At 33.0% G+C, this 27,522-nt stretch overlaps 2 protein-coding genes across 6 annotated transcripts; one reads left to right on the forward strand and one right to left on the reverse strand.

The window, feature by feature from the left end:
* The first annotated feature begins 1,336 nt into the window (after window positions 1-1,336).
* On the forward strand, window positions 1,337-14,317 carry LOC140968232 (uncharacterized). Of its 4 annotated transcripts, XM_073429133.1 has the most exons (18): window positions 1,337-1,671; window positions 1,937-2,623; window positions 3,385-3,542; window positions 4,117-4,320; window positions 4,470-4,651; window positions 4,742-4,877; window positions 4,966-5,133; window positions 8,907-10,184; window positions 10,284-10,388; window positions 11,015-11,125; window positions 11,214-11,309; window positions 11,989-12,093; window positions 12,191-12,276; window positions 12,407-12,458; window positions 12,743-12,829; window positions 12,918-12,961; window positions 13,828-13,879; window positions 14,132-14,317. In XM_073429133.1, exons 2-18 carry the CDS (start codon window positions 2,416-2,418, stop codon window positions 14,156-14,158), a joined length of 3,099 nt encoding a protein of 1,032 aa, XP_073285234.1. In that variant the 5' UTR covers window positions 1,337-1,671; window positions 1,937-2,415; the 3' UTR covers window positions 14,159-14,317. The 4 variants fall into 4 exon arrangements, with proteins under 4 accessions (XP_073285234.1, XP_073285236.1, XP_073285235.1 ...); XM_073429135.1 differs by lacking the exon at window positions 1,337-1,671 and having other exon boundaries at window positions 1,679-2,623; window positions 10,284-10,364; XM_073429134.1 differs by lacking the exon at window positions 1,337-1,671 and having other exon boundaries at window positions 1,679-2,623; window positions 8,907-10,178.
* Window positions 14,318-17,634: 3,317 nt separating this feature from the next.
* On the reverse strand, window positions 17,635-22,145 carry LOC140968233 (microtubule-associated protein RP/EB family member 1B-like). Of its 2 annotated transcripts, XM_073429138.1 has the most exons (9): window positions 21,658-22,145; window positions 20,828-20,907; window positions 19,713-19,781; window positions 19,492-19,578; window positions 19,237-19,343; window positions 19,022-19,164; window positions 18,858-18,934; window positions 18,546-18,659; window positions 17,635-17,974 (listed from the first exon to the last, which is right to left on the reverse strand). In XM_073429138.1, the coding sequence occupies exons 3-9, from the start codon at window positions 19,752-19,754 to the stop codon at window positions 17,843-17,845; spliced, it is 702 nt and encodes a 233-aa protein (XP_073285239.1). In that variant the 5' UTR covers window positions 19,755-19,781; window positions 20,828-20,907; window positions 21,658-22,145; the 3' UTR covers window positions 17,635-17,842. The 2 variants fall into 2 exon arrangements, with proteins under 2 accessions (XP_073285239.1, XP_073285238.1); XM_073429137.1 differs by lacking the exon at window positions 20,828-20,907.
* Window positions 22,146-27,522: the final 5,377 nt, after the last annotated feature.

A 27,522-nucleotide genomic window follows, 5' to 3' on the forward strand; every position in this document is an offset into this window, starting at 1 on the left:
AATAGACTTTCATAGAGTTTTAAAAAGTCAAGTGATATTCAACATCAACCTTTAAAAACTCTATAAAAGTCTATAAGTATTCAAATTTTCAATAGAATTTTGATAACTTCATGGAATTCATTAACATACAAACATTAAAGATTAATGTACAACTATAAATTGTCAAAAATTGTATTTGGTTCAACCCAAATATTTGGATGGATTTTTAAAACTTCTAACTCATACACAAGCTGTTTATTTCTCTCTCTGTCGTTTCACATCAACTCTCTTCTTATCTGCTCTCCTCTCATCTATCTTTATCACTTTCTCAAATTTTCGAAGTGTACCTCTATATATATTTTCATCTTTCCTTTTCAAATTTTTCANTTTTATTTCTCTCTCTGTCGTTTCATATCAACTCTCTTCTTATCTGCTCTCCTCTCATCTATCTTTATCACTTTCTCAAATTTTCGAAGTGTACCTCTATATATATTTTCATATTTCCTTTTCAAATTTTTCATTTTTTGCCTGATTGTGCAATTAATAATTTTTTATTTTAATATCATAGGAAATTTTGAATTCTAGAAATGATTTTGTGATTTTTAATTTATGATTTATACGAATTAATGTAATACTCAATAATAACAAAAGATGATAAAAAAAACGTCGCTTAATTTTTAATAATTGAATAACCTCGCAACAACCATGATTTTTTAAATTCTTTTTACAATTTTCAATTAATATTTAAGTTATGATATTTTTATACAAAATTATATCCATANGATGATCAAAAAAACGTCGCTTAATTTTTAATAATTGAATAATCTCGCAACAACCATGATTTTTTAAATTCTTTTTACAATTTTCAATTAATATTTAAGTTATGATATTTTTATACAAAATTATATCCATACAATGCTAAATAATATTCTTTTCACATATATATTCTCAATTTAAAAATAATGTTACAGATTAATCAATTGATGTATTTTAAAAAATTTACAAACATACATACAAATCCATATATGTACACATATAAGGATTAAATGATTTAACTTTTAAATAACTAAATTTATTTGTTAATATAAATATTGAAAAACTATTTCAAATTGAATGTGTTATATATGTCAATTAATTATTGATTCAAAGAAATTAATAAAAAATAATATAGTATAATTAAGTACAAAATTTATAGAATTTTATAAAAAAAATTTCACAAAAATCTATAAAAATATTGCAAAAAATTCTACATAAATTCACGTAAATATGTTTATATAGCTGTGAGATTATCAAATTCATAAAAATCTATAATTTAAAAAAGTCATTAAAAATATCAAAACTGTGGATTGAATAAATTGGAATTTGGGTAGACATGCAATTGGGTTATTCTGCCGATCAATTTTCCATGATTCCATCTTTGGGTTGCGCCCGAAAAAGTTGAATGAGCATAACTGCAATGTTATGTTGTGGTCGATTTAGGTGTTTGATGAAATTACCGAGCCATTGTCTGAAAGATTTTGGAATTATTTACGGGCACAATGAAGGTGTGGAGGGGATATGATTCGATGCCTTGATTAAATTCCATTTGATTCTTACCGGGTAAAGGAAAATGGAGGACTTCGAGCTAGTTCGGGGTGATTTTGAAGCGATGCAGTCATGTCAGTACTCCAACCGTTGAATTTCTCAAGACAGGTTTTTGTTATGTGGCGGGAATTTGGATCATTTATGGAATTAATTGGGTTTAATGATCACTAGCAAAACTCACTTTTTAAGAACATTTATCCTTTAAAGTTTTGATTTTTTTTTAATGTGACTTGAGTTAGGGGAGGGATGTGGCGAGCTTGATCTGGGTTTGAATCTGCATCGGAGGGGGAGTATAGCTTTCAAATATATTACGTCGTTTTTACTGGGAAATTTAGCTTGGCTTGGATAACTCCCATATTTTGCTGTTAAACAGAGTCAACCCAATTTGGCAGACCAAATATGTGTTTTCTTGATGCATGAATTTCTAATTGAAACATCAAACGCACCCGAATGCTGTTACATGATTCAGACTTCTAGTGTCATGGAGCTTACCGTGAAGTTCTCGGAGCTGGAGAAGAGAGTTCTTCTTGTGTTTGATCATATCAATTCTCTTGACCTGGTTTAGTGCCGAATATTTGTGCAGTCACTGGAAATGGAAGGATGTCAAATGAGAAGATGAATGGTTTATTAGAAGATGCCTAAGGCTAAGAGGACGAGGCCATGTTAAATTTTACGGAGGTTCTGAACAAGATCATGTAGCGGCCGAGGAACATTCATCACTATTTTTCTTACAGAGGCTTGAAAGTGCGATCCTAATTAGCGTAGGTTGAGGTTTTTGGGACATTATAATGCCAAAGTAACAAAGAGATTCTGGAGGAATTGATCCCAGACAGATTGGTGGTGGTGGTGATAATGTACATTTTCAGTTGTGTATACCATATTGCCGGTAGGAAACTGAACTATTGTCTAGTAAGGGTATTCGACAGACCCAAGGGGCATGGCCTTTTTCTCTTAGATGTTAATATGCGACATGTTTTTGTGTTAGAGACGAGGTTTTGGTCGATTGATTTATTGTTGTACAAATGGGATGGCCTACAGCGTATCCGCTTAATCTATCCAGGTAAGTACTATCACACACACACAAAAAAAATCTCAAAAGAAAAAGGAAAAAAATTCTTGAAAGACTAGTTCTAGGAATCGTATCATATTCACTTATGTTGGCTTTTCGATGAAAATTTAGTCACTGCATTTTAAATGGCACTGTAATCGGACTAAAAAAGAGAAACAAATAAAGGGTCAACTAGAAAATAATGAAAACAAAATCATATTGTGATTCCATTCCTAATATTGCGTGAATTTGGAAAAAAAATCAGTAGTTGGGAAAGTAATATGAGTGCAATTATTAAGACAGAAAAAAAATTTCAAGAGGAAAAAAATGTAAAGCAGGCATACAAACTGACGCAAAGCACAAAAATACAGTGTCACATAACCCAATTTAATAAGATTACAGCAATCGCATAGGATTACAGTAATTCCTTGTAATTGCCAGTATCTGTACATAAATTGTTTCTGTATGAGTCTTGAATGCAAAATCATCTTTTTGGATTTTACTTACCGAAAGCCATTCTCTTATTTAAGAGCGTTCTTCCAAAACATTGCAAACAATTTTCTACGCCTGAGTCATGCCACCAAAAATCCTATTCACAAGATAAATTTTTTCAAGCATATAAAGCCACGTTTCCAGGCTGCTGCTGCATGTTTTCCGTTTTGCACAAAAGCCGAGTCATTTTCTCTCGTCATTCCAACATAAAACGACCCTCTTGTGTACGTTTGAAGTTCGAACAAGAAGAGTATTATTTTCTTAAATTTTGAGTTGTTAAGAGAAGATGGCCGCTCCAAGTTCTGAAGAAAGAGACGTGAGCGCTGATGTTGCTTGGAATGCAGAAATGGAGGAGGAGTTGAAGAGAGTACTTCTTGAATATGGAAATGGGCTTCTTAAGCCTGGTGATTCTATTGAGGAGCTTCTAAGGAAACTTGATGTAAGTCCTCATTATCCCTTTCTCGTTTAATTGACGTATCCCTTAATGTATGTCTATGGTTACTGCAAAAAAGTTTGGCTTAATGGGTCTTTGATACCGAGATTCAAGCTTTTGAGAATCGGTGATTGGTGATTTTCTTTTTCCCTATTCAGAATGTTTAAGTTTGGTTATCCTTGCTGATAATCTTGTTGTTGATGTGAAGTTTTTCGAGTTTCATGATGTTTTATAATCAAATATTTTTAACATCATTTGAAGAATGATGAATGCCTCATTGTCAAATCTCTCTAATTCTCAATGATCACCTCGTCAAAGATGTATCCTCGCGGAGATTAATTGCAATAATTTGTAAAATTGCAACAATTTTCTGAAGAAAACAAGATAAGGGTGTTAATTTCACCGTTCCAGACTGAGGTACAACTGATTTTAACAACCGGATCTTCGACGTGTTTTAGAATCTGATGAGAACTGGGAAATGATCGAGATTTAACATTGTTGGAATTTTCTTTTCTTTGGGTATGCTGAAAACATTAGAATCAACTCAGTATTGAACTCTGATTTCTTATCGGCCTCTCAGAAACTAGAGCATCTTCTTCAACATTTAATGCAAGAACGCAAGCCCTTGATAGAAATGGCACTTAAACCTGCCGAAGAGGCATTAATTTCCGATGCCCTTATGAGACATGAGGAAGTCGATGTCAGAATTACAGTGGTATCCTGCATCAGTGAGATCATAAGAATAACAGCAACTAAAGAACCCTATAACGAAGACCAAATGAAGGTAATTCTGAGCTTGTGATGATGTTCTTTCATTTTTCATCTATCAGCTTCTGTTGTTTTAAATTACTCAAAAAAAAAAACATTTATCGTCTCATCTTCTCCAACGGTCATGTACAGTAGTTGATCAAATTTTCTCTGGTTTTTCTGCAGGATTATTTTAAGCTTGTTAATATCGCTTACCAAAAATTGCCTTCCCTTGCTGGTCGTGCTTATTCAAAAGCTGTTTCAATCATTCAGACTGTTTCCTCTTGTCATACATGTGTTCTAATGTTTGACTTTGAGTTGCATGATACAGTAGTTGAAATGTTCCACCTATTTTTGGATGGAATTCAGTAATGCTCTCACACTTTATTTCCTCAGTTTTTCTATTCCAAACATGAATTACCTCTCACTTACTGGCATTTCTTCCTTGCTAACATTAGATCGAGCCATCCACAAGAAATTCCCTCTAGCATGGAACACATTATGGTTCTAATGATTCAAAATGCTGGGGATTCTGAAGAGTTTGCACTGGAGGCTGCTAAAATCCTTCTTTCTACTCTGAAGAAGGGAAATGAAGTACACCTGCTTTATGGTTTTAGATTTATTTTAATTGACTTTAGTATTTCATACCATCTTTTTTATCCTCTCAATTTTTTTCTTTCAGAATGTTTCACCATGCGCCTTCCAGCTTGCGAGAAAGGTATACGAGAAATGTGCCAATGACCTGAAAAATTATCTCCCAGAAGCTGTTAGACACATGGGAGTAGCAGTTCAGGAGTATGATGATGTTGTTATATCGTCATTGCATGGCACAATTCAAAGTGATGACATGGTGTGTTTCTCTAGTAATTATGCAGATTATTCATCAATGATAGATTTAATTATGCATTTTAATTAGACTGAAAACGACATTTTCGAAGGTTTAAATTCAGTTTGCTTTGAATTTTAAACGTAGAGTACTAGCGAATCAGATTCGTGATTCCGTGTTTCCGACATTAATGTTCTGTTGGCATGAAAAATGAATCCTAAGATTGGAGATTTATCTTTTTTTTTCCTGTTATTTAGTATATCCAAGAGTTTCCTTTTCATGGGGGTTTGTCGTTTCACTGTTTCGCACTAGTCTTGTTTCCTTCATGTTTGGATACTCGGTCGTCATTAGCGGCCATATATATTATTCTATTATAATTAGCAGGTCGGATAGAAAATTATTTCTTCAATATTTGTTTAGCAGTAGTCAGTACGTTCGAGCCATCCTCTAGGATTTTACCAAATCAAGATTCTTCTCTCAACACGTCTCTTATCATCCATCTTAATCAGCCACTGTCAATGAATAATCCAGCAAATATAAATGGATCGAATATTCGAATTAAGGGCAAATGTCATTATATATTGTGTTCTATTATTATTAGAAAATCAGATGGAAAATTATTTCTTCGATATTCGTTTACCGATAGCCGGTACGTTCAAGCCATCCTCCTCCGGTCTCCTTGGATTTTACCCAATCAAAATTATTCTCTCAATACTCTGTCTCATATCATCCATTGAAATCAGCCACTGTCTGTGAATAACCCAACAAAAATAAATGGATCAAATTTTGGATAATGGTTTGATCGGTTATATCACCGTGCCATATTTAGCAAATCCTGGTTACCAGACGTTGAAAGTAGATAATCAATAGCCATGAAGTGGCTGATAAAATCGATAGATCCAAAATTTGATTGGACCTATCTATTCTACAAAATGCCTCAAGAGATGCATTATAAATTGTAAAGTTCATCTCAATGAATTGAATTTCGTTCCTCTATTCGTAATAAACAGCAAGGCAATAAATGAGTGATGGAGCAAGTTAATGAGCTGGTTGTATTATGGCAAGAAATAGATTTGTCTTGCACAATGTATATTGGAATAGTTTGCTCACAATATACTTTAACCAAATGCTTGAAAACGAGAGTCTTTCATTTCTTCAAGGACTGAATGGAGATTTAGAATAGTTCAGAGGAGAATTATTGGAACAAGGCCTCTTCTCTCCATTCATGAAGCTTTTGAGTGACTCAAGATGGGAGAAAACTTTAAAAGGATTGTGCTACGTTCCACAAATATTGAGAATACTCGACTTGTTTCAGATTTTGAAACCACCCAAAACTGAAACCACAAGTCAAAGGAAAAAGAGATGTGGTGTGATCGGTGCGACAAACCTTTATCACGTTTGTCTTTGAAGATGATGACTGGCGGTTCCAAGAAAGAAATGGTCTGTACTATCTCTAGGTCCGCTTCAAATCCTCAATAACTTCTAAAAATTCTTTCTTCCCGTTCTCAAATCAGGTGTTATTCTTTGGCATCAACTCTTTGATAAATCCTAGTTTCAATTATTTAAAATATCTGTACCTAGACTTATTTATCAATAAAAACATTCTTTGTTTCGAATGTAAACAAGTATTTTTGCAAAACATTTAGAAAAGTATCAGTTTTCAACTTGTTCACGGTAATGTTTGGGGTCTTGCATGATCTCCAAATATCTTTGAAATAAAGTTGTTTATTACATCCATCAATATTCGTACTTATTGTGTTGGATTTATCCCATGGGAGGAAAATATGAAACCTATTTCATATTCAAACACTTCTTCAATATTTTTCAAACATCTGCTCAAATTCTTCTAGTTACAATGGCAAGGAGTATATTTTTAATAATCTTACAAATTAAGATATCTCTTGCTGAGGCTCGTGTGCTTACAAGCTTAAACAAGATAGGATTTAGGGAGAAAAATGGTCACATTGTTGAGGTAAACTATACTATCACATTTACTAATAATCTCCAAATGTTTTTGCGGTTGAGGCTATGCTAACTGCCGCAAATCTTATCATTAGACTTCCCTTATGGCTCTTCAATCTGAACTCTTTTCTACTCCGCTAAAAAATTATTTCCCTCGTAAGACTACTCGATTATCTTCCTCAAATATTTGGATCCGGTATATTTTGTATAATTCAAACGTGGGTAGTGGCAAACTTTATCAAAGAGCAATCATCTTCTAGGGGCATCATCTTCCCAAAGAGTGTACAAATGTTATTTCCAATCATAAAAACAATTTTATGTGCCTTGCAGCTCCAATTATCTTGAAAACCGGTAATTCTACCTCAATGTTCCTTTTCAAGAAGAGAACTGAGCGAAGGAACCTATTTGGATCCATACATTTCCATTTCAGTCTCTTTTCATTATCTTGTTTTGTATCTAGAAGAGCTCGCCATACATCAGTATGAACCCATACTAGTAGATCCTACCACAGTTCTCTTGCAATCGTGAAGCAAATCGGAACCGTCATTCGAAAATCAAAACTCGTTATTATTGAATCTAACCCCTATTATTTATTTTTTGATGAGAAATTAAATAATCATAATATTTTGTAACTAATCATTAAATAATTACCTTTAGTTGGTTTACCTCACAAATTGTACTGTTATTTTTTCCCAACCATTAAAATTTAAAAGAATAAATGCTAGTTTATATCGGTTCAAACCGTAACCAAACTAGAAGCGAAATCGTTAGGAACTGGAGCCAGAACAGCATCCAAGTAGTTCCATTATGATCCCCACTTGTGGTTCCACCTTTCATTGAAAGTGGAACCAGCAGATTTAGAATCGTTGTCAGGTTGGTATATATTAGTGACAAATTAGATGACAACATGGGGTATGCTTCTAGTTTATTCTGGGAGTCTATTCTAGTACTAGCGAGCTAAAAATGGTAGGTATTTGTTCACTAGCTTGAGGAGTTAATGAATCCCGAAATATCTTTCATTAAAAATATAGTATATCTGATAGAATCCTTTCATAGTGGTTTGTTAGTTTTATAGTATATTGTTTCCTTTATCTTAGGAATCTTTTTTATGATTACGGGTTCTATTTATTGTATTCAATCATGATGAATAATCAGATCATTATCTCATCAGTATTTGTTTCATGTGCGATATCGAAGAAAGATTTTCTTTTTGTAAAGCTGTAAATTTTGTTGGGCTTCTAGGTCTAACCAGAATAGCATCTAAAAACTTATGTGTGTAAATCCGATGTAGACTTGTAATCAGATAATTTAATAAAAAATATCCTGGGGAAGTTATTGTGTGACTATCGAATGACAATTACAAGGTCTACAGGGAAGTTACTGCGTAAATATAGTGATTCTATACTGGCTGACAAGTAGCTCCATGTTTTTATGGTATTGGCAGTACATTGCTGTTTTTTTAAGTGTCTTGGATTCGTACGATCAGTTTACTTTCCTAATGCTGATGGATGTTCGTGTTTTTATACCTGGAATATCTGTCTTCCTTACTAGTATTTGGTTAGAACTGTCTGCTGCAATATATTTTTGGTATTTATAGTTATGACATGACATGCAATATGAAAATGAGAAATGGTTCCAGTATACCAATTTAGATACTCTAGCGTGGTTTCTTTCTATGACTATTACAAAGCAGTAATTGCCATTTTATATGTAATTGGTGGAACAATGTTAAGCAGAATTAAGTTCATGCTTATGTATAATCTTTTTCATTGGTGACCTTGCTACTATGGTCTGCAATGACCAAATATTCGTTTGTGATTTTTCGCTTTTTCTAGAATGCTAAGGAGATCGGAACAGAAGCTTGTGGTCGTGGAGAAGTTAGTGTGGCAGGAGATCTTGTATTGTCTAATTTAGTGGAGAAGAATTGTAGTGATCAAATCAATTGGCGAGAGAATGTCCTCCAAGAGGCTAAAGACAAGGGAATAGAAGCTTATTTTCATGGAGAAGTTAATCTAACTGAAGTTGGTGGATTATCTAAGCTGGTAGAGAACAATGGCAATGATAATCTGCAGATTAATGAGAACACCAACGAATGTCTTCTGATGGTGACACACGTAGGTGATCAAATCAATCAGCAAGAAAGTGTTTTAGACAGAAATAAATCCACATCCGGACCAGATGTTGATAGGATAAATTCTGACATTTTAATCGATAGTAATTGCCTTGGAGAAGGAAATTCATCCCAGGGTGTTAGCTCCTCCTGGATGCCATTTGAACAAGTTTCTCTTCTGAAACATCATGATGTAATACACAATGATGATTTTTTGGAGAAGAATAATTCTACAGACACAATCTTAAATGGCCCACCCGTTGAAGTAGGAGACACACATCACATGCAACAAGAATTGAAAGGAGACGATTTTCCCATACTGAAAAAGCGGATTCGAAAACCAAGCTCTGTAATAAGAGCAGAAGAGGGATACGATCCTTTATGGATGTTATGTGAATGTGCATCAACTGAGGACTCTCATCACTGGAAAAATAGCAGGAATAAAAACACAATTTCCAAGTCATCACAGCTATCCTCAAGTCCTGTAAGGGAACCAGTGAATGCTGAATTGAAACCTCGGAAGAGGTTTAGCCAAGAGAAGAAAGATGGAACACTTGATGAGGACAATGGTCAATTTTGTTTGTCGACAGCAGTAAATAATTTGAGCGAAACAATGACTTCAAAAGATATTACTGACGAGGAATGCATAAATGAGAAACTTGAGAAAAGGTCTGGGAAAATTTTACATGCTTGTATGACTGATGGGATACTGAAAAATCCAATGAAAAGCAAGAGATCCACTGCCAAGGTTGCTCCTAGAAAGAAAGTGAGGAGCACAACCATAGTTCTCGAGGCAGCGACTTCAAACGATTCAGTTGAGTTAAAAAATTCGAAGGAAGAGGTAAGCAAGGTCAGAGATATAAGGTTACCAGCCAACAGCATTGACGGGATCTCAAAAAAGTTGGAAAAAGGACTAGGAACTTCGAGCAAGGTAGATCATGCAGAAAAGGAACTGAGCAAGAATGTTACAGCTGAGGATCTATCAGGAGATATCCTGGTAAAGGTTATATCTTAGTTGGCTATATCTAGTTGCAATTCATGTGTAAAAATATTTTCTTTGTTTTTGGAATTTTACGTCCTACACATCTTTTATGGTGTGCAGACATTGGTTTCTCAATCAAGAAACAAATCACCTCAGGGGGAATCTCATTCTGTGGAAATCTCTAATCCACAGTACCAGAAGGTAGTTATCTTACCCAAGGAAAAGGTTTCTCTTGGTTAATTATCTCGCTATTTACCCGATATCTAATCTCCCTTTCTTTCCAATTTCCAAGCAATTGTTTGATAAATGCATGGATGGTTTATGATTGTTGATGATAAAGGATAGCATCCGATTAATTTTCTCTCAGTTTATCCGATAAAATATCCTTATATCCTCATGCTATTGTTAAATTTTTCTTGGCCATAAAAGTGTAGTAGCTAGCTAGATCCACTTGGTGATGCGTTACGGAATCTAAATTCCGCTTTCCTATACATCAGCATATGTATAGTGCTTCAAAAAATCCATGGGAAATGCCAAAAAAACAGTGCAAATATTTTTCCTAATGGTTAGTGTTTACTCACAATAACTAAAAATGTTGTACAATCCAACTCCAATCTCCATTTTCTTTTCTGTTTGCCAATCTAATTTTTCTTTTGAATTTATACCCAAGAGCGGCACGAATGTATATTTTTTCATGGAGTTTTTATGCAATCCAATTTAGGATATCAATTTTTTCTGTTTTTGTAGTAAATGCCATGTATGTCTACATTTTATCATGGCGTTTATAGTTTCAATCTTTCCCTTTCTCGATATTCAACTCAATGATGAGGTGGTGAAATGATCGAATTCAGATTTCTTCCAAGAAAAAAAGACAACAATCTTTGGCCAAGAAAGCTACAGATGAGACAAGTAAGGGAAAGACAGTTGTTTCTGAGAATCTAACTGGAAATATCACTGTCAAGGTATAACTGAGTTGAATAGATTTTGCAATGTTATCATGCCGTATTAGTCTCTTTACTTATTTCCTTATACATCTGTGGAGCTGCTCAGACTTTGGCTAAAACCACATCCTCTAAAGAAGAATTTCATTCTGATGATATCTCCAACCTAAAACAACATAGGAGCAATCTCCCAAACAAAGAAAAGGTATTGCTTTATCGATGGCCTTGCTGTACTTGATTTGTGGTCACACTAGCTGTTAAATTTATAAACATGGGTTTATCTGCTGAGCGTTCTTCAAACCTCTTGATGATCAGGGAAAAAAATTGGAATTTTTTCTATTTGTTTGCCTCCTTGAAATATTTGTTGCTTCCCCATGCTGCTGCTTATGTTTCCTGATGTATATCAATGGGCTTGCTTCCTTGTGGTGAGGATTCAATGAGTCTAGAAAGTGTTTTCCCCTACAGCATTTTATCTTATTTACATATCTGTAAAATATTTGAAGCACTCGGAGTCATCAATTAGGTGGCACTGATAATTTGTTTGTATCTAATCTGTCTGAGAAGATCGTCTCTGCAAGATTAATATTGTCGAGTAAAAGAAGTTATGGTGTACGGATAACCAAAAATGTTGTAATGTTCACAAACTTAATGCAATTATTTGTTAAGGCTCACAAGCATTTAATGATACTTCGCTACAAGATTGTCATTTAAGCATTTAATGATACTTCGCTACAAGATTGTCATTTATTTACTTTTTTCTAAGTTTTCGTGCTTATCAATTTTTATGATATTTTTCCCTTTTCCTCTTTTCATAGTCGATGATTTCTATCTTCCAATGTTTTTTTATATTCAACCTTGCTACTATGGTGTTCGACTGATTCCAGAATCATTCAAAGAAAAGGAAACATTCTTTGTCCAAGAAAGCTCTTGGAGAAACGAGTAAAGCGGAGATTGTGTCTGAGATTCAAATGGGAGATATCATTGCCAAGGTAGTAACTGACATGAATAAAGTAGCTAGAGTTTATTGTGACTATGCAGTTTTTTAAATCTTATTTTTTCTAAATTAATATGATGTTTTGTCTCTAGGCTTCCGAGGTAAATGGTTCCAAAAAAAGCAATGATGAGAATCTGGTTGGCTGCAAAATAAAAGTTTGGTGGCCTCTGGATGAGACGTAAGTGCTTCAAGTCATTGTAGCTTGACAGCGTGGATATAAATACACAATTTCTTGATTTGCCATGTGCATTAGCACTTCAAGCAGTGAGAATAATCTTTTGGCCCGATGACTTTGTCTCATTTTATAGGTATTACGAAGGAAAAGTTACATCTTTTGACCATTTGAAGAAGGCACACCAGGTAAAAATTTCATATGTAGCTGTATATGTATTCCTAGTTGTATCTGGTTTATCATAATAACTTACTTTGACATGTTCAAATTCTCTATGTACTTACATAAGTTACCTCACAGTTTGCACTTGCAAATGCAGAATGATACTGTTTTTAGGCATTAACTCTAAACTTATTGTGATATTATCTTAATTTGTCAATAACACTACCAGGACATATCAACTTTAGATTGTCTACAGCACTGAAATCTTTTTTTCTAATTTTAATTGCCATCATTTTATCATTTCATTCAGGTTGATTATGATGACGGTGAAACAGAGATACTGGACCTTACGAAGGAGCGTTGGGAAGTGATAGATGATTATAATTTGTCCAGTCATGTGGGTATTGTTGTTACATTTCTGTTTGCGCTCTTTTATATTATTCTGTTATGTAACACGGGTATTCTTTTGTCTATCAATCTAACAGGAACAGAGGACTGTTCCACCACCTCCTAGCGCCTCAAGAGTCGTGTATGTATATTTTCAACTTGATTGCTATTTCTTAGGCCAATCAATCTATAATGTTTTTACTTGATTTAATTACAGATTTTCCTTCTATTTGGTATTCACTTTCCTTTTTGTTCTTATGTTCTAGAGGTAGTAACTAGTAAGTTGTCTTTTGGTTGTGCTTATTTATTTGTCTATCAAACTTTATCCTGAAACTCCAATGTTAATTTTATTGATGACTTTTATAGAGCTGCAAAAGTGTTGCGGGTTTGGGTTAAGGGGCAGTTGGCTGGGTCCAAATAGGGTATTAGGGTGGTTATAGAAATAGTATGATAAAAGAGGGGGATTAGTTATTAGGGGAGAAGTTTTGTTTTGGGAGTAATGTTGCTGGCAGTTGCTAGGGAGAGGGAAAATCATTCTGTGAGAATATTTTCTGCTCCAAGGGGCCATACTCTTTGTGAAGATTGGTCATTAACTTATGTAATTTTTCTTTTTTAGTTAATAAATTACAGTTTCTCTTATAATTACTAGTTGGAACGCCTTTTGAAATCTGTTTGAATCATGTGTCTCTCTTTTACATAAATGAAATGACATCGATAGTACCATTGCATGAACTTTTATGTGATGTGAAGACAAATACCTAACTTTATTTGGATATTTCATCGCTTAATTTGCTGTCTTAAGATGCTTAACCACCCCATATTTTACATTGTAAGGCTGGCTTTCGGTTTAATTGCTGCGAAAATTCTTTAAAGCCAACCGGATGACTGGAGAAGAAACTAAAAGGATTCATACATCAATTTCTTATTTCCTGTCCTGTTTTTCTTGTGCATCCGACTTCAAATGCCGCTAACTTTTGTGGAATTTTTTTTTGCTCTTTAATATTTCAGATCCTGTGGTCGAAGAGGCAAATCTTCTCGTTCTTCGCAGGCGAAACTGAAGGTGAGAACTCTTTTTTGAAGAAACTGTAAATGTGGATTTGAGTTGACTGGGATAGAACATAACAGAGTTCTTTTAGCTCAAGTGTTTCGAAGTAATATTCTTGCATGGATCGATACTTCATGGATTATGCATCAAATGTGCAATATAAAATTTATAGATAATTTTGACTGTAATTTATTAATCAATCGTTTAATTGTTGTATTACGGACATAAAATGTGCAACATAAATAATTTTTATTATTGTTGTGTTAGGGGCTATGGAAACAAATTCTGGGTTGATTCTTCTCATCTTTCATGGGATGGAATTCTTTGGAAACTGTTGTATCTATTTATGTACTCATTGACTGACAATCTATTCTTTTTGTAAATATTATTGTTTCACTGTTTTATATGCTTTCAAGCTGTTATAATGTTTAAAGTATTCAAATTAAAATTTTGTCGTTTCAAAAGTGTTTAATTTTTGTTGTTCAAAAAAAATTTTATATAATTGTCAAATGAAATTTTGTACCACATAATGAATGGACATCAATTTTCAGAATCTTTGTGGTTGGTTATTCACTAGTTTCCTCAAAAGATGTCATAATCATTTTTCTTAAAAAAATATGAAACACAGAGAAGATAAACAAACTTATACAAGAAATTCGCATAAGAAAAAGAGTAAGTATCTTCTGAGACGGTCTCATGAATATTTATCTCTGAGACAGATCAAGCCTACCGATATTCACAATAAAAAGTAATACTCTTAACATAAAAAGTAATACTTTTTCATGGATGACCCAAATAAGAGATCCGTCTCACAAAATACGATTCGTGAGACCGTCTCACACAAGTTTTGCCTAAGAAAAATGTCCATAAAAAATAATAATAAATAATTCATGCATTAATCTCGAGAATATATTTAAATTTATGAAAATTACAAAAAAGTAACCCACTTGACGATAATTTCTATCTAAAAATGAATTTAAATGTTATCTACAATTTTCATTCCAATAACTTTTTATGCTGAAACACAAATTATGTTAAAATATATTATTTTTATCTTAATTAATCTTAGTTAATTTGATTGAAACTTTTTTTCCTACTATAAATATCTTATTTTGACTGAAAATATTCGAAAATAATTAATTATAATAAAAGTATGGTAAAGATTGACAGTTTCAGATTATCAATAAACTTATTTACAAAATAAAGTCTTAAAATAAAATTTGATATAATTATGTTAAAGTTTAATTGGATCAAATAAACCTTATACGAAATAATTTTATGTTAATAATGAATTTATACTTATATACTCAATCAGCTCATAAATTTGTCTTATAAATTTTTTGATCAGTTAAAATGGTATTTTTAGATAAACGTTTTAATTCATTACATTTTGTATAAGAAATCTATAGAGTAGGTTTTTTTTTTTTAAATATATAAGTCATGCACCAGATCAAAGCATAAGAGTGATCATTGTATCTAAGATCAAATTATCAAATGAAAGCACTCAACCAGAAGCTCTTGAAGTTAAAATTATTCAAAGACAGAAAACAAGAAAAAGACAAAATCTGAAGTAGTAAAGGTCAGCAGTACAGAGCAACACACTACACTGAAAGATCACCTCTTCATAATAGATTTTCATCAAAAAGAAGAAGGGAAGCTCACTGAATCCAGAATATAGACATCAAATCAGAGATCTAAAAGATGAAGCTATATTAGAAAAAATATCATCATAACCAAACAAGTTTCATGAGATTCAAACACTTGGAAAATTTTCAAGTATTTCATAACACAGATGAAATTTTGTTCAAGACTTGACTTGACGGAACCATGCCGGTGTGACAACAGGGCGGCGGCAGTGCACCGTTGAGTTGTGGTGGTGATCGGTCGAGGGGCTTCCTTCAAAAGGTAGTGACCGAATTCTTGAGGAGAAAGGAAAAATCTGAGTCTAGATTGTTTTGATGGTGTTCGTGTGCTATCAACTCTTAGTAACATATATTTAATATTTCTCAATTGTTCATGCATCCTTCTAGAATAGGAGTTTCTCACTTGTCAATATCTCGTGTTTATCTTATCAACTTTTGACAAAATTCGATAGGATTAGTTAGATAAAACTTTATCTATCCATGAGATTCTATAACCTTATAGAATTCTCTTTGGATGATTCGACTAATTAGAATTCTACTAATCATTATTTGATTAAGAAACTCCAAGTTTAATTAATTAAATAATCTGTGATTCTGATTTCATCATAATCTCGATTGACGAGAAGACATCCTCGATGTGACGAGGGTACAAAACTCATTATTACGATACAAAGTGAAAATTTTATTCGTTGATTCAATTTTGACTGCTGGCCTATTTTGGGACTCCTTCACTAAATTTAGACAGTTGCACTCTCCTCAAAAATTGGTAGTCAAGCTAATTTTCATAACTTCCAAATATAAAATCCACTAATAAACGCATTTATAAGCAATATGTTTGTTGTCCATCAAACTAAGTTATCAAATTCAACTCCTTAAATTTGACTATCATAACGGAAACACAGAATTCAATACTTGTGCGACCCTCAATGGTTTGGAGATACAACTTGTTGTGGGTTCACAACTCATGTGATTTTAGATAACATTAATCTCTTATGTGGACTTACCCTTATTAGTGTCATTTTGTGCACAACCCCTTGATCACAATAACGTCAGAAGTCAGTTCGGATTACACTCATCAGATCATGATAAGATCGTCTAGTACCATCATCCTATTATTCCGTGGTGATCATTGATAATGCATGCAAAAACCAATAAATTGTTATTAACGTACAATACAGTCTCTTCGATACATATATCCTGATCTAATATGCAATCATTCATATATCGAAAGTTGCAAATATTAGATAATGATGTGATATATCTTCGAATAATCATAGCGACATCATGTGTGCAGCTAAAAAAAACACTTTTCTTTAAAGCACAACTCACACTCTGTTCAGAATTAGCGATATCAACCAAGTGAGATTCTCTATTGGTCAGCAAGATCTGACTTCCTTCCCCGCAATCCGAAAATAACCTTCCCATGTCATCCCAAATCTCTTGTACCCTAGGCATCATCCATAACAACGAGACATCTTTTGCCACTCAAAGATTTATGGAGATCGTCTAGTAAATCATAAGTCTATTCGTACATTTCATCTGTGAGTGCTTTTATGCATCCTACAAGGTCTAACAAGATTTTCTTGGGCTAATAATCGTTTGACACCGTTACCCAGGAACGAACATCAAAATTAGCTTGAATAACCTGATCATTGTAAAGGTATCTTCCCACCATTCCAACGATCGGATAATGATTAATGATTTGATCTCTCAGCGTCCACGACTCATCGTCGAAACCCAAATTTTATTTGTCATTTTGGATTTGGATTCTCAGATAACAAAAATATATTAATTGAGAACAAGAGTATAAATCATGCAACATTATGTAGATAGAGTTTACCATCTCAAAGTATGTACTTCTTTCATATTTTTTTAGGAGTTCCAGGTATAGTTGGTCTTCTCGGGAGGTTTTGTATTGGAATGGAGAATTCCTCGAAGGGAGCTCCTCCAACCCAACCAAATTCATTATTAAATGAAATATATATATAACTCCATCATCGATATGAATGCACCAAGTATTTAACTCGACGATCCAGAGTTCAAGTATGAAATACAGTGCTTGAGGTCACGAAATGCTCGACTCACTTGCACTTCTGATATAAACTCACTCTATAAGCATCATGAAAGTATGAAACTAGAATGTTGCACTTTTTCCCTTGCATCCTGTGTCTTCAGGGAAATCCAAGATTAAGAAAAACGGCATTAATATTACAGCTACAACGACTGAACGGAAGGTTAACTCTAGTCCATGGTTTCCAAATGCTGAAGTCTAAATTGAATGAATAAAGGAAATTTTGTCAAAGTCTAGTGGACTGTATTGTTAGTTAGTCTTCGGTCAATGATCGGTATCTGAAAATTCGCTATCTCCAGCTACATCGACTGAACGAGACACGACTTCTTGAGCTTCAGCGAGTGCAGATTCTTTCTCATCTGCACAATATAATATCTTCTTGATTGCCACAGCCAACTGCAGCGAATTTCAAGAAAACGATTATGACTTTTTTATACAGCAAACAATTTGCAGCATATGCAACATTGTCAAGACCCAATAAAAGAAACAAGACAGAGATTCTTCTTAGTAACATCAGGGGAAAAAAATAAATAGCTTTGTTGTGTGCACATAAACCATGTCATCTAATCCCAAACATTTTAATCAATTTAGCCACAGTTCAAACGCTAGCTTCATTAGTTTAAGGCCAGTCTCCTTTTCATTTTTATTTTATTTTCATCTGCAGTTCCTATAAAGATATTAACAAGCGGTGTTTACCCATGAATAACAAACCAAACCATTAAAGCTACCTCGTACCAATGGTGGAACCAAATTATATATCGCAAAAATATGTTCATCCCGTTAGCGTCCCTCTCCCTCCACTACTGATGTGCGAGAACCTTAGAGTTGAAGTACACAATCAAGATCGAATTTCATGTTTCTTAAGAAATTTGTCATTCCATTAGAGCAGTTGCAACTAAGGCAATCCACTTGTGTTGAAGGCAATAATGTATATCATCATAGTATTAATTGAGCTAACAATGCTTACCGTAAGATTTTCCAACTGGGGAGTCTGGCAAATTATTTCAACATCACGTAATTTTGCAAAGTAAAAATCTCTTTCCTTTTCCAAGAGGTCAACAGAGAGCTTGAGTTCGGTAATCTGAATAAATTTGGAGATATCATAGTGGAAATTAAACCATAGAGTAAAATGACAGTAAAGCCAATCCAACAAACTACTTACATCACAATAAATAAAAATATATACAACTTACGAAATAATAGTGCTACGAGATGCCAAATCGGACATGGATCACTGCATTCTATAATATCATGTTTGAAGAAAAGTGACCATTATTACCTCCTTTGTCATTGCATGAATCTCCACGGAAGAATTGGCCCAGGTTGCTGCACCACCCGATTTCCCTTGTTTGGCAACTGAACATGAAATGATTTTTTTAAAAAAAACCATGGCATGAATGAGGAAAGAAAAAATAATTTAAAATGACAACATTTCAGGCTGACCAGATATCTTATTACTACCCATTCCATCAGGAAAGCCAGAATTTAGAGAGCGATTTGTTTGCAATGACTTAGAGTTCTTCTGAGACCCCTTGATATTTCTCTCCTTTCCACCTTTAGTTCTGCGTTCCACGGGATCGTAATTCCTGGGAAATATGTTGGAAGTAAACATAAATAATATGATAAAACACAACAAGTTAACCCAAAGAAAGCATTACTCATTCATTATTCCGCCATTTACTGAATCACAATAACGTTTCAGCCATTGAAGAAACTCCAAGTTGTCCAATGGCCTTCCTTTCACCAGTCTGTTGACCTCAATATGCTGGAAACGACGAAAAATATGAATAGATTATCAAATTTTTGAACTTAACACAATGGATGCTACCAAATCATTCACAACAAAATGGTGATGCCAGCAAGAAATTGGGATAGAGAACTCCAAGAATAATGATAATGCAGAAAAGGATCACCTTTTCAATTTTCAGTTTGTTAAAGACGTCCTGGAGTACTTTGTAGTTCTGGATCATATCATATTCAGTCTTAGCATCGAAGTTCACCTACGACAGACTAATATGTCAGTAATGTCGCAATATCAAGACTTTGCTAAGTGGGGAATATTAGAGCATCCCTCGTCCAACCCATACCAACAAATATTATTCTCAAACAAAGAGTGCAAAATGAATTTATTGACCTTGTGCATGGGTACAATTCCTGGATAAGTCATGTCCATCATCTGACACTGCACGGCTCCAGATGCAGCCTAGATAAAAGTTTTTTTTATCAGCACGTAACATACCATATGTGGTTCTTCCAGTAAAATTTAAGTTATTTAACATTTGAAACAATCTTATATGCAAATATTAAAAAAACAAAGAAAGTAATTTGGCCTCCAATGACAGAAAAATTCTATGAGAAGCAACACAGGCCTTAAAATTGAGAAATAGCTATATTGCCATTAAATACTGTTTTTTTTTCTCATGGGCTTCAAGATGTCAAATCTTGCTTCTGAGTAGATTTCACTATTGCATATGATGCAATAAATACTGAATTTTTCGTTATTTTGTTATACAGTTATGGCTAGATAATGAATGCCATCAAATAAGCCATGTTAAACAACACAAATCATCAAGTTCTCGTCCATAGTGCCTCTTCATCACTAGAAGAACCAACAAATCAAAATGGTCAACAAGATAATACAAAACCTAATATTAGACTCATAATGCACCTACAATTGGATCAATTACTCGCATGATTGTGCTTTCGATTCTGACCAAACGGCACAATACAGTCTATATCTTATCTTACACTTACGCTCATAGTTTCTTCCAATACACATTCTTAAAATTTCTCGCTTTGATATTACAGCCTCCCAAACTCAGTTCGTGCAGCCACTTCCAACTCGACACTCAAATTACATACCTTTACGTAGTTTGCCTTCAATTTTTCCATTGTTCACAAGTAAAGACTCATAAAAATGTCATAAATACAAGGACTCGAACTTCAAAATACCAAGATTCGTCTTTTAATCTAAATTTGTAAGTGCAGCCCTCAGCAATTATCAAGAAATTAAGTTAATGAAACAGATACAGATCATCTATTGATGATATTAACTTATAACAAAAAAAACCAAATCAACGGGATCGAATTAAGTTAGTTCCATGACATTTGTCCTCATCAATTACCATGTGTCACATTAAGAAGTTGTTTCATTTCACATACAATGCGACAAACAAACAGTTCCTGCTGGTATCAATGTCACATCGTAAACCACCACGAAGAACAAACAGTCCCTAACTACCCAATTACCTTTTAATCTAATCTTTTTCCAATCTATTTTCCTTTTGATCCATCACATACTGTTTTCAAATACAAACAAAAAGCCGCACCTGCAAAATCACATGCTTGAACATTCACAAAGTATTTCTCTGCATTGGAGTAGCATCCCTCAGAGAAAATTTAAGTAAAATGTTTCAAGGACAATGCTCACATAAAACAAAATAAGGCAAAAAATGTGGTTGGATTTAGCCAGCAAATCAAGTTTTTTTAAACACATTTTGAGGATATAGTAACAGCAAATAGCTTGAAAGCAGAGTAAAAGCGTACATATCACCCGCATTTCCTACAAATTGCTGCAAGAATTTCCAGGGTAGAAAAAATCAAAGCACTCAGTTTATATATTGCTAAACTTATGGACTAAGCATAATAGGAATACTTTCTTAATCCTTCGTTCATGACATCTTTTAGAATGAATATCTTAAGTCAAACTTTTTTCCGAGGCTTTTCTCTTCGGAGAATAATCCCAGAAAATTTCCTCTTTCAAAAAAATGATCAAAACATCAAAGACTCGGATAGAACACCAGTAACTGCCCAGGATTATGATCTAACCAAGCGCTTGTGTTAGATTAAGAAAAATGACATTAAGTTCGTCACTTTTGCAAAATATAACATGAAGCATTCTATCAAAAGCCAAAGAAACGTTTAGGAAAAAAATCTTAGCTTTATACGATCAAACCAATTAAACATTCCCAAAAGAATAACCAAAATATACACGAAAATATATATTTTATTTTAAAAGAACCAAAGAGGAACATCGATAGAAACAAATGGGGAAATGGGAATCGGGTTTTGATTTTTACCTCTTCAACACGACAGAGATTAAGCTGAAGCGTGGCATTGATCCATCCAAGAATCTCGTTCCTTCCCACAAAATATGCACTATCCATCAACCCTATATTTGATGCCATAACTGAAACTAGAAACAACAATTACCAAGGGGTAAAGGATCGACCCTTTAAAATTCTCGGCAAACTATTTCAAGATTCCCACTTGCAACCTGCATTCAAATTCTTGTTTGCAAAGATTTCTCGCTTCCTTCCTCTATAAGAAGAGATGAATACGAAAATAACGGAGCGCAAAAAATGTGTTCTTGTAATTTAAAAATGTTGCGGTTTGTATTTGTTATTAAACACCAAATAAATGGAGAGTTAATTAATGAAATGAAATTAATGGATAGACTTTTTCCTTGAGAATATATTTTGATTTTTTGATGTTATAGAATGGTCCAACGATCGAAAATATAAAGAAATCGAAAGCGACCATTCGAAGGGACACAAACTGAGTAAAAGCTGGCTATGGCCAGCATTTGTGATAGAAGCGTAATATGGGAATTTTTTTTACAACCATGAAACTTGCAATGACTCAGTTTTGAAGTCTCTCGGAGAAATTTTTTTTTTTACAAAAATTTGTGTGAGACGGTCTCACGTATCGTATTTTGTGAGACGGATTTCTTATTTGGGTCATCCATGAAAAATATTACTTTTTATGCTAAAAGTATTACTTTTTATTGTGAATATCGGTAGGGTTACCCGTCTCACAGATAAAGATTCGTGAGAATGTCTCACAAGAAACCTACTCTTTTTTTTTACTACAATCATTGGTATATTTGTCTTCAATTCTATTAAGATTGGAACTTGGACCTAACTCAACCCCAAAAGCTAGCTCAAGAGGGGAGGATTGTCCAAGCCCATATATGCAAGTCTCAGGTATTTTATCCAACCGATGTGGGATAACTAAAACACCCCCCTCACGCCCAGGAATGAACATCTGGAGCGTGAAGTTTGTAAATGACCCAACTATGGGCAGAACGGGTGGTACAACATATAACGATGGAACCTGAGCTCTGATACCATATTAAGATTGGAACTTGGACCTAACTCAACCTCAAAAGCTAGCTCCAAAGGGGAGGATTGTCCAAGCTCATATATGCAAGTCTCAGGTATTTTATCCAACCGATGTGGGACAACTAACAAATTCTTCATTCATCTACTAATAAATTCAAATTTTTTTGAAAATTAAACAAAGAATTCGAAATTTGAAAAATGCCTTTCTATTTATGACTCTCAGCATTCCGTGCAGTCAGTCCAATACATCAAATTGTTTTTTTTTTAAATGTTTTATGATTATCAACAACAAAACCAAACGCTCATATACTTCTCTACAACATGCACTTGTTTATTCAAAATTATTTCTCCACAAGCACCAACAAAATTTTAGTTTTTTCTTACACAGTAAGGTTTTCATCTAACCATGCCACCAATTTCAGCTTAATAACAGAAGTTGTACCGACCAAAAGAGATCGGACATTCAAACTCCGCTTGATATGATGCTACCATTTACCTGCATTTGAAGAAAATGGAATTTTCAGCTTGGATTTCCATGACAAAGATGTAAGTTTTTATAAATCTTCTTAATTTATTGTAAAATACTTGTATCTTTTTTTTTCAATTTTTATAGTGTTCAAGGATTCATGGAAGTATTAAGTGTAAGAAAAACTTGACACATATTAAAATAAGTAGCGTGTACAAATTGATATTGGCGACGGCCAAGAAAATTTAGATACGTACACGATTCTCCTTCTGAATCTCGGCTCCCGATACACTCATCGATGGTATGAGAAACGCCTATAAATAGAGCGATTGAGGTCCCTAAGCACACACCTCATAAGAAATATACACCATCTACAGAGAGTGTGAAGTGCTTAGAAGGCTTCAAGCGAGAGGAAAAACAGAGAAAGCAAAAATTTTCAATGGCCGGAGGTACGTAATACTTGATCTATTTCCGCATATTGATTATCATGTTTATATATGTGCAGAAACATGATTTTTTAAGAAAAATTCTAATATTAAGAATCCAAAAGTGATTGAAAGGGTGAAACCAATACTCAAAGAAGAACATTTATTTGCAATAAAAAAATGTAATGTTGCTGATAATAATAAAATACAAAAAAAAAAAAAAAAAAAAAAANCCAACAAGTACAAAATTAATTTAGTTGGAAAAATTCAAGTTTGTCAAATCTTTGATGAAACATTTATGTCATATATGTATATGTTTAAATCGTTTACTGATTTAAAGAGTTCAGAAGTGATGGATGGAACAACCCTTTTCGGTAAGTAAGATTCTAATTTATTCAATCAAAAATTAGATTCAAAATTATTTTATAATCCTTTATGTTTTCTAACTATAATAATGCATTATTTTTTTTCCAGATTTTATTGGAAAAGTTGTGGCACGAGCTGTTCCACACAATAAGGACTCAGTGCAAGACACCAAATACAGTGAACGCAATATCACTGCTTTCAACACATAGCATTTTAGAAGAGCTTGCATCTTCAGAAGCTATTTTCAGGACTATTGAGCAAATTTGTGAGAATATGGAGGTATTTATATGCCCTTAAATAAACAATACAACAATTACTTGCAAGTCTTTTATTTTTTTTTTTTATTATTATCATTATTTTTTCTTTAACTTTAAAGGTAGAGAGTTTTTGGGTTTTGACAGTAAGTGATAGATCATACTTCCAGCTGAGAGCTATATTGGTCCTGACTCTTAATAATGTTGTTCAATTCATAAATGAATACATGATATCACTGAACAATTTAGATGGAAGGTTGTATTTAAGTTTTGATTCGACGTGCTAGTCAGAGAAAATGTTAATATATTGCACGATGTGTATACTCGATAATTCTTAAATGAAATTAGATGTTTTAGAGTTCTGAACCACGAGCTAAATTTGAAGGTTGACACACATGTTATGTTATTGCGGAGCATAGATCATTCTCTTGGATTATGCAATGATACTAGATTGATTATCACGAAGCTCGGAAACCATGTTTGGAAGGAAAAAATCTTACCGGAAGTTATGCAGGTCATAAAGTGTTTATTCCAAGAATGTTTTTAATTCCATATGATTCAAGACTTCCATTCAAGCTCTAACGGAGACATTTCTCTTAATTGTTTCATATGCCATATCAATTAACAAAAGTAAGTGACAATCATTATCACATGTGAGGATTTTTTTTAGGGGAACTGATTTTAGTCATGATCAGTTATATGCCGCTGTTACCATAGTTACAAATCTCAGGGTCTTAAAATTTTAATATGTGATGATGACAGCAACGAACAAAACTCAACGACGAATGTTGTATTTAAGAAAATTTTTCAAATTTTATAATAATACTTTTTCATAATATATTTTTGTTTTAGTAAGTGTTAGTTTAAATTTTGTATTTATGTTTAATTACAAACACAAATTCTTATATCTCCAATTTTTAATCGTTATATACATAATACATTATGTGTTTCGTATGAGTGAAATAATAGTATATATTAATATGAGAAATCAAACTTATGACGAAACTCATTAAAAAATATATTAATAGAAAAATCAAACTTCTAATTATTATTCAAATACTCATGTACTTCTTAAATCATGGATTACTTGAATTTGTTTTCGCATTTCTCAAGCTTGGGAGAGGCCACTTTTTTTCTACGTTCGTGCACGTGCATAATAATAATAATAAGAATTAGTCATTTTAAAATGAAAAGTTTATATATTCAAGTTAAGAAGTTTAAGTTGGATTTTTTATAACACCATTTCACAACCACAAAAACTTACATTTTGTGAGACGAATAAGGAGAAGACGTATTGAAATTTTGTTGGACATTATGTTGTTAAACAAACAAGTAGTATGAATATGGCCGAAAACCAACCACATGCACTATAGGAGATATAAAGCGGCCATTTATTCGCTCATACCATATAAAAATTGTATTTTGATGATATTCTTTCCAATTTGTGTTATGATGACCAATTCACGTGATACTATAAAATTTATCATTATCGAGAGCAGACACTGGAATAGATTGTCGTATTTTGAATTGTCCCATCACCCGATTGGGACTATGTATCTCCACGATTTCAAAACAAAGAGATGGCAAACACATCGCCATGTTTGTTGCCGTATGAATCAATAATTTTCTTTATATCTATATCATTTTTCTTGCAAACGTTCCAAATAAATTGAAAAAATGTTAAAATTCTTATAATTATTACAAAATTTACGTAATAAAAAAATATTTTATTATTATTCATACAATCAAGACATTCCTTTATAATTCTTACAGCATGAGTTGATGAATGTGTGTAACTAAACATATTTTTCACCTATAATTTAACAAATATGATTACATATTAAAAAATTTAAAAACAGTAATAGATTATATTAGGACAACAAATTTTAAATATTATTGTGTTTCATATGGAACAACTGGAAAAATATCATCGGGTTGACTTGGAGGCGCAACAGATGTTAACAAATCTCGGTCGAGGTTAACCAATTTAATCATGCTCCATGCTCATATCTACTACTAATAATAAAAACAGTTAAAAAGACATATGTTCTATTGAATAATGAAAATACATTATTTATATATTCGGGATATATAAAAGGTCTAGATTTTCTTATAGTACTAAAAAATACCGAATTTATTGGAATTTTTTGTATGGTATTATATCGATATCGAAATTTTCAGTACGATAATGATATAGAACTTGAAATTTTTTTATATATTGAAATACTGAAATATCAAAATAATATATATAAATTAAAAAATATATAATAGTTTTGAATAATAAATCTAATTTTTTTTAAATATAAGATATTGTTTTGAATAAAACGGTATATACTGAAATATCGGTATACTGCAACATATCGCTATAATCAGCATGCTAATCATACATACCAAAAAATTCGGTATACCAAAATTTTCAGTTCGGTATTGATATAAATATTTTTAATATTGTAGTTTTCGATACGATATACGATATGGTACAATCCAGTATATCACCCCCACTATGTGCTTCGAATCCATTAATCAGATGGTCGGTTCGATTTGATTTTTATAAATTTCAATCTGAAAATCTAACCATTTTATTTCGATTTAAAATTTTTTAAATTACGATATTTATTTACAAGGTTTGAGGAATAAAACAATTTTTAATATTCTTTATTGTATTCTTTAGTGTAACTGCTGGTGAAAGTTTGAATTTTTCGAAAATATCTAAACATATCAAATATTCCATAATTAAATGAAATTTCATCTAAAATAATATATACCGGCCACATATTTTTGCACCCATTTAACTATTTTAATAATACATATTATATTAAAAACGGTATTTTTCCGGTTTTTAAAAACAGAAATCCAAATTGAAAAAGCTGAAAAACCACAAATAAAAACCGTTTGTCACAAAAACTTGTGTGAGACGGTCTCACGGATCGTATTTTGTGAGACGGATCTCTTATTTGATTCATCCATAAAAAAATATTATTTTTTATATTAAGAGTATTTTTTTTTTTTAATATCCATAAATTTCACCCGTAAATTCGTGAGCAGTCTCACAATATACCTGAATCGAAATCCCTACCTTTAATAATTTTCAACGAAGACCCCACTTTTGCCATGCTTTCTTTGTCCTCATATAAATCTATTCTTCTGGAATAAGGCAACCAAGTCAGGCAATGGAGTCAACCTTTCTCCCCCAAGAAGACGCGGCTCTGTTAGCTCTCCGCCGGAGGAGGAAGAAATTGATAGCTATTTTCTCAACCTTTCTCATCTCTCTAGCCTTAATCATCGCTGCACTAATCACTTTCCTCATCCA

The sequence above is a fragment of the Primulina huaijiensis genome, unplaced genomic scaffold (genome assembly GCF_012295235.1).
Source record: "Primulina huaijiensis isolate GDHJ02 unplaced genomic scaffold, ASM1229523v2 scaffold33841, whole genome shotgun sequence".
Lineage (NCBI taxonomy): Eukaryota > Viridiplantae > Streptophyta > Magnoliopsida > Lamiales > Gesneriaceae > Primulina > Primulina huaijiensis.

Coding starts and splice junctions, on each gene's coding strand:
- LOC140968232 (XM_073429133.1), top strand. CDS start 2,416: ATGTACATTTTCAGTTGTGTATACCATATTGCCGGTAGGAAACTGAAC. Junction 10,185..10,283: donor CAGGAGATATCCTGGTAAAG/GTTATATCTTAG, acceptor TATGGTGTGCAG/ACATTGGTTTCTCAATCAAG. Junction 10,389..11,014: donor TTATCTTACCCAAGGAAAAG/GTTTCTCTTGGT, acceptor GATCGAATTCAG/ATTTCTTCCAAGAAAAAAAG.
- LOC140968233 (XM_073429137.1), bottom strand. CDS start 21,765: ATGGCATCAAATATAGGGTTGATGGATAGTGCATATTTTGTGGGAAGG. Junction 19,579..19,712: donor GAATTGTACCCATGCACAAG/GTCAATAAATTC, acceptor AGTCTGTCGTAG/GTGAACTTCGATGCTAAGAC. Junction 19,344..19,491: donor ACAAACTGAAAATTGAAAAG/GTGATCCTTTTC, acceptor CGTCGTTTCCAG/CATATTGAGGTCAACAGACT.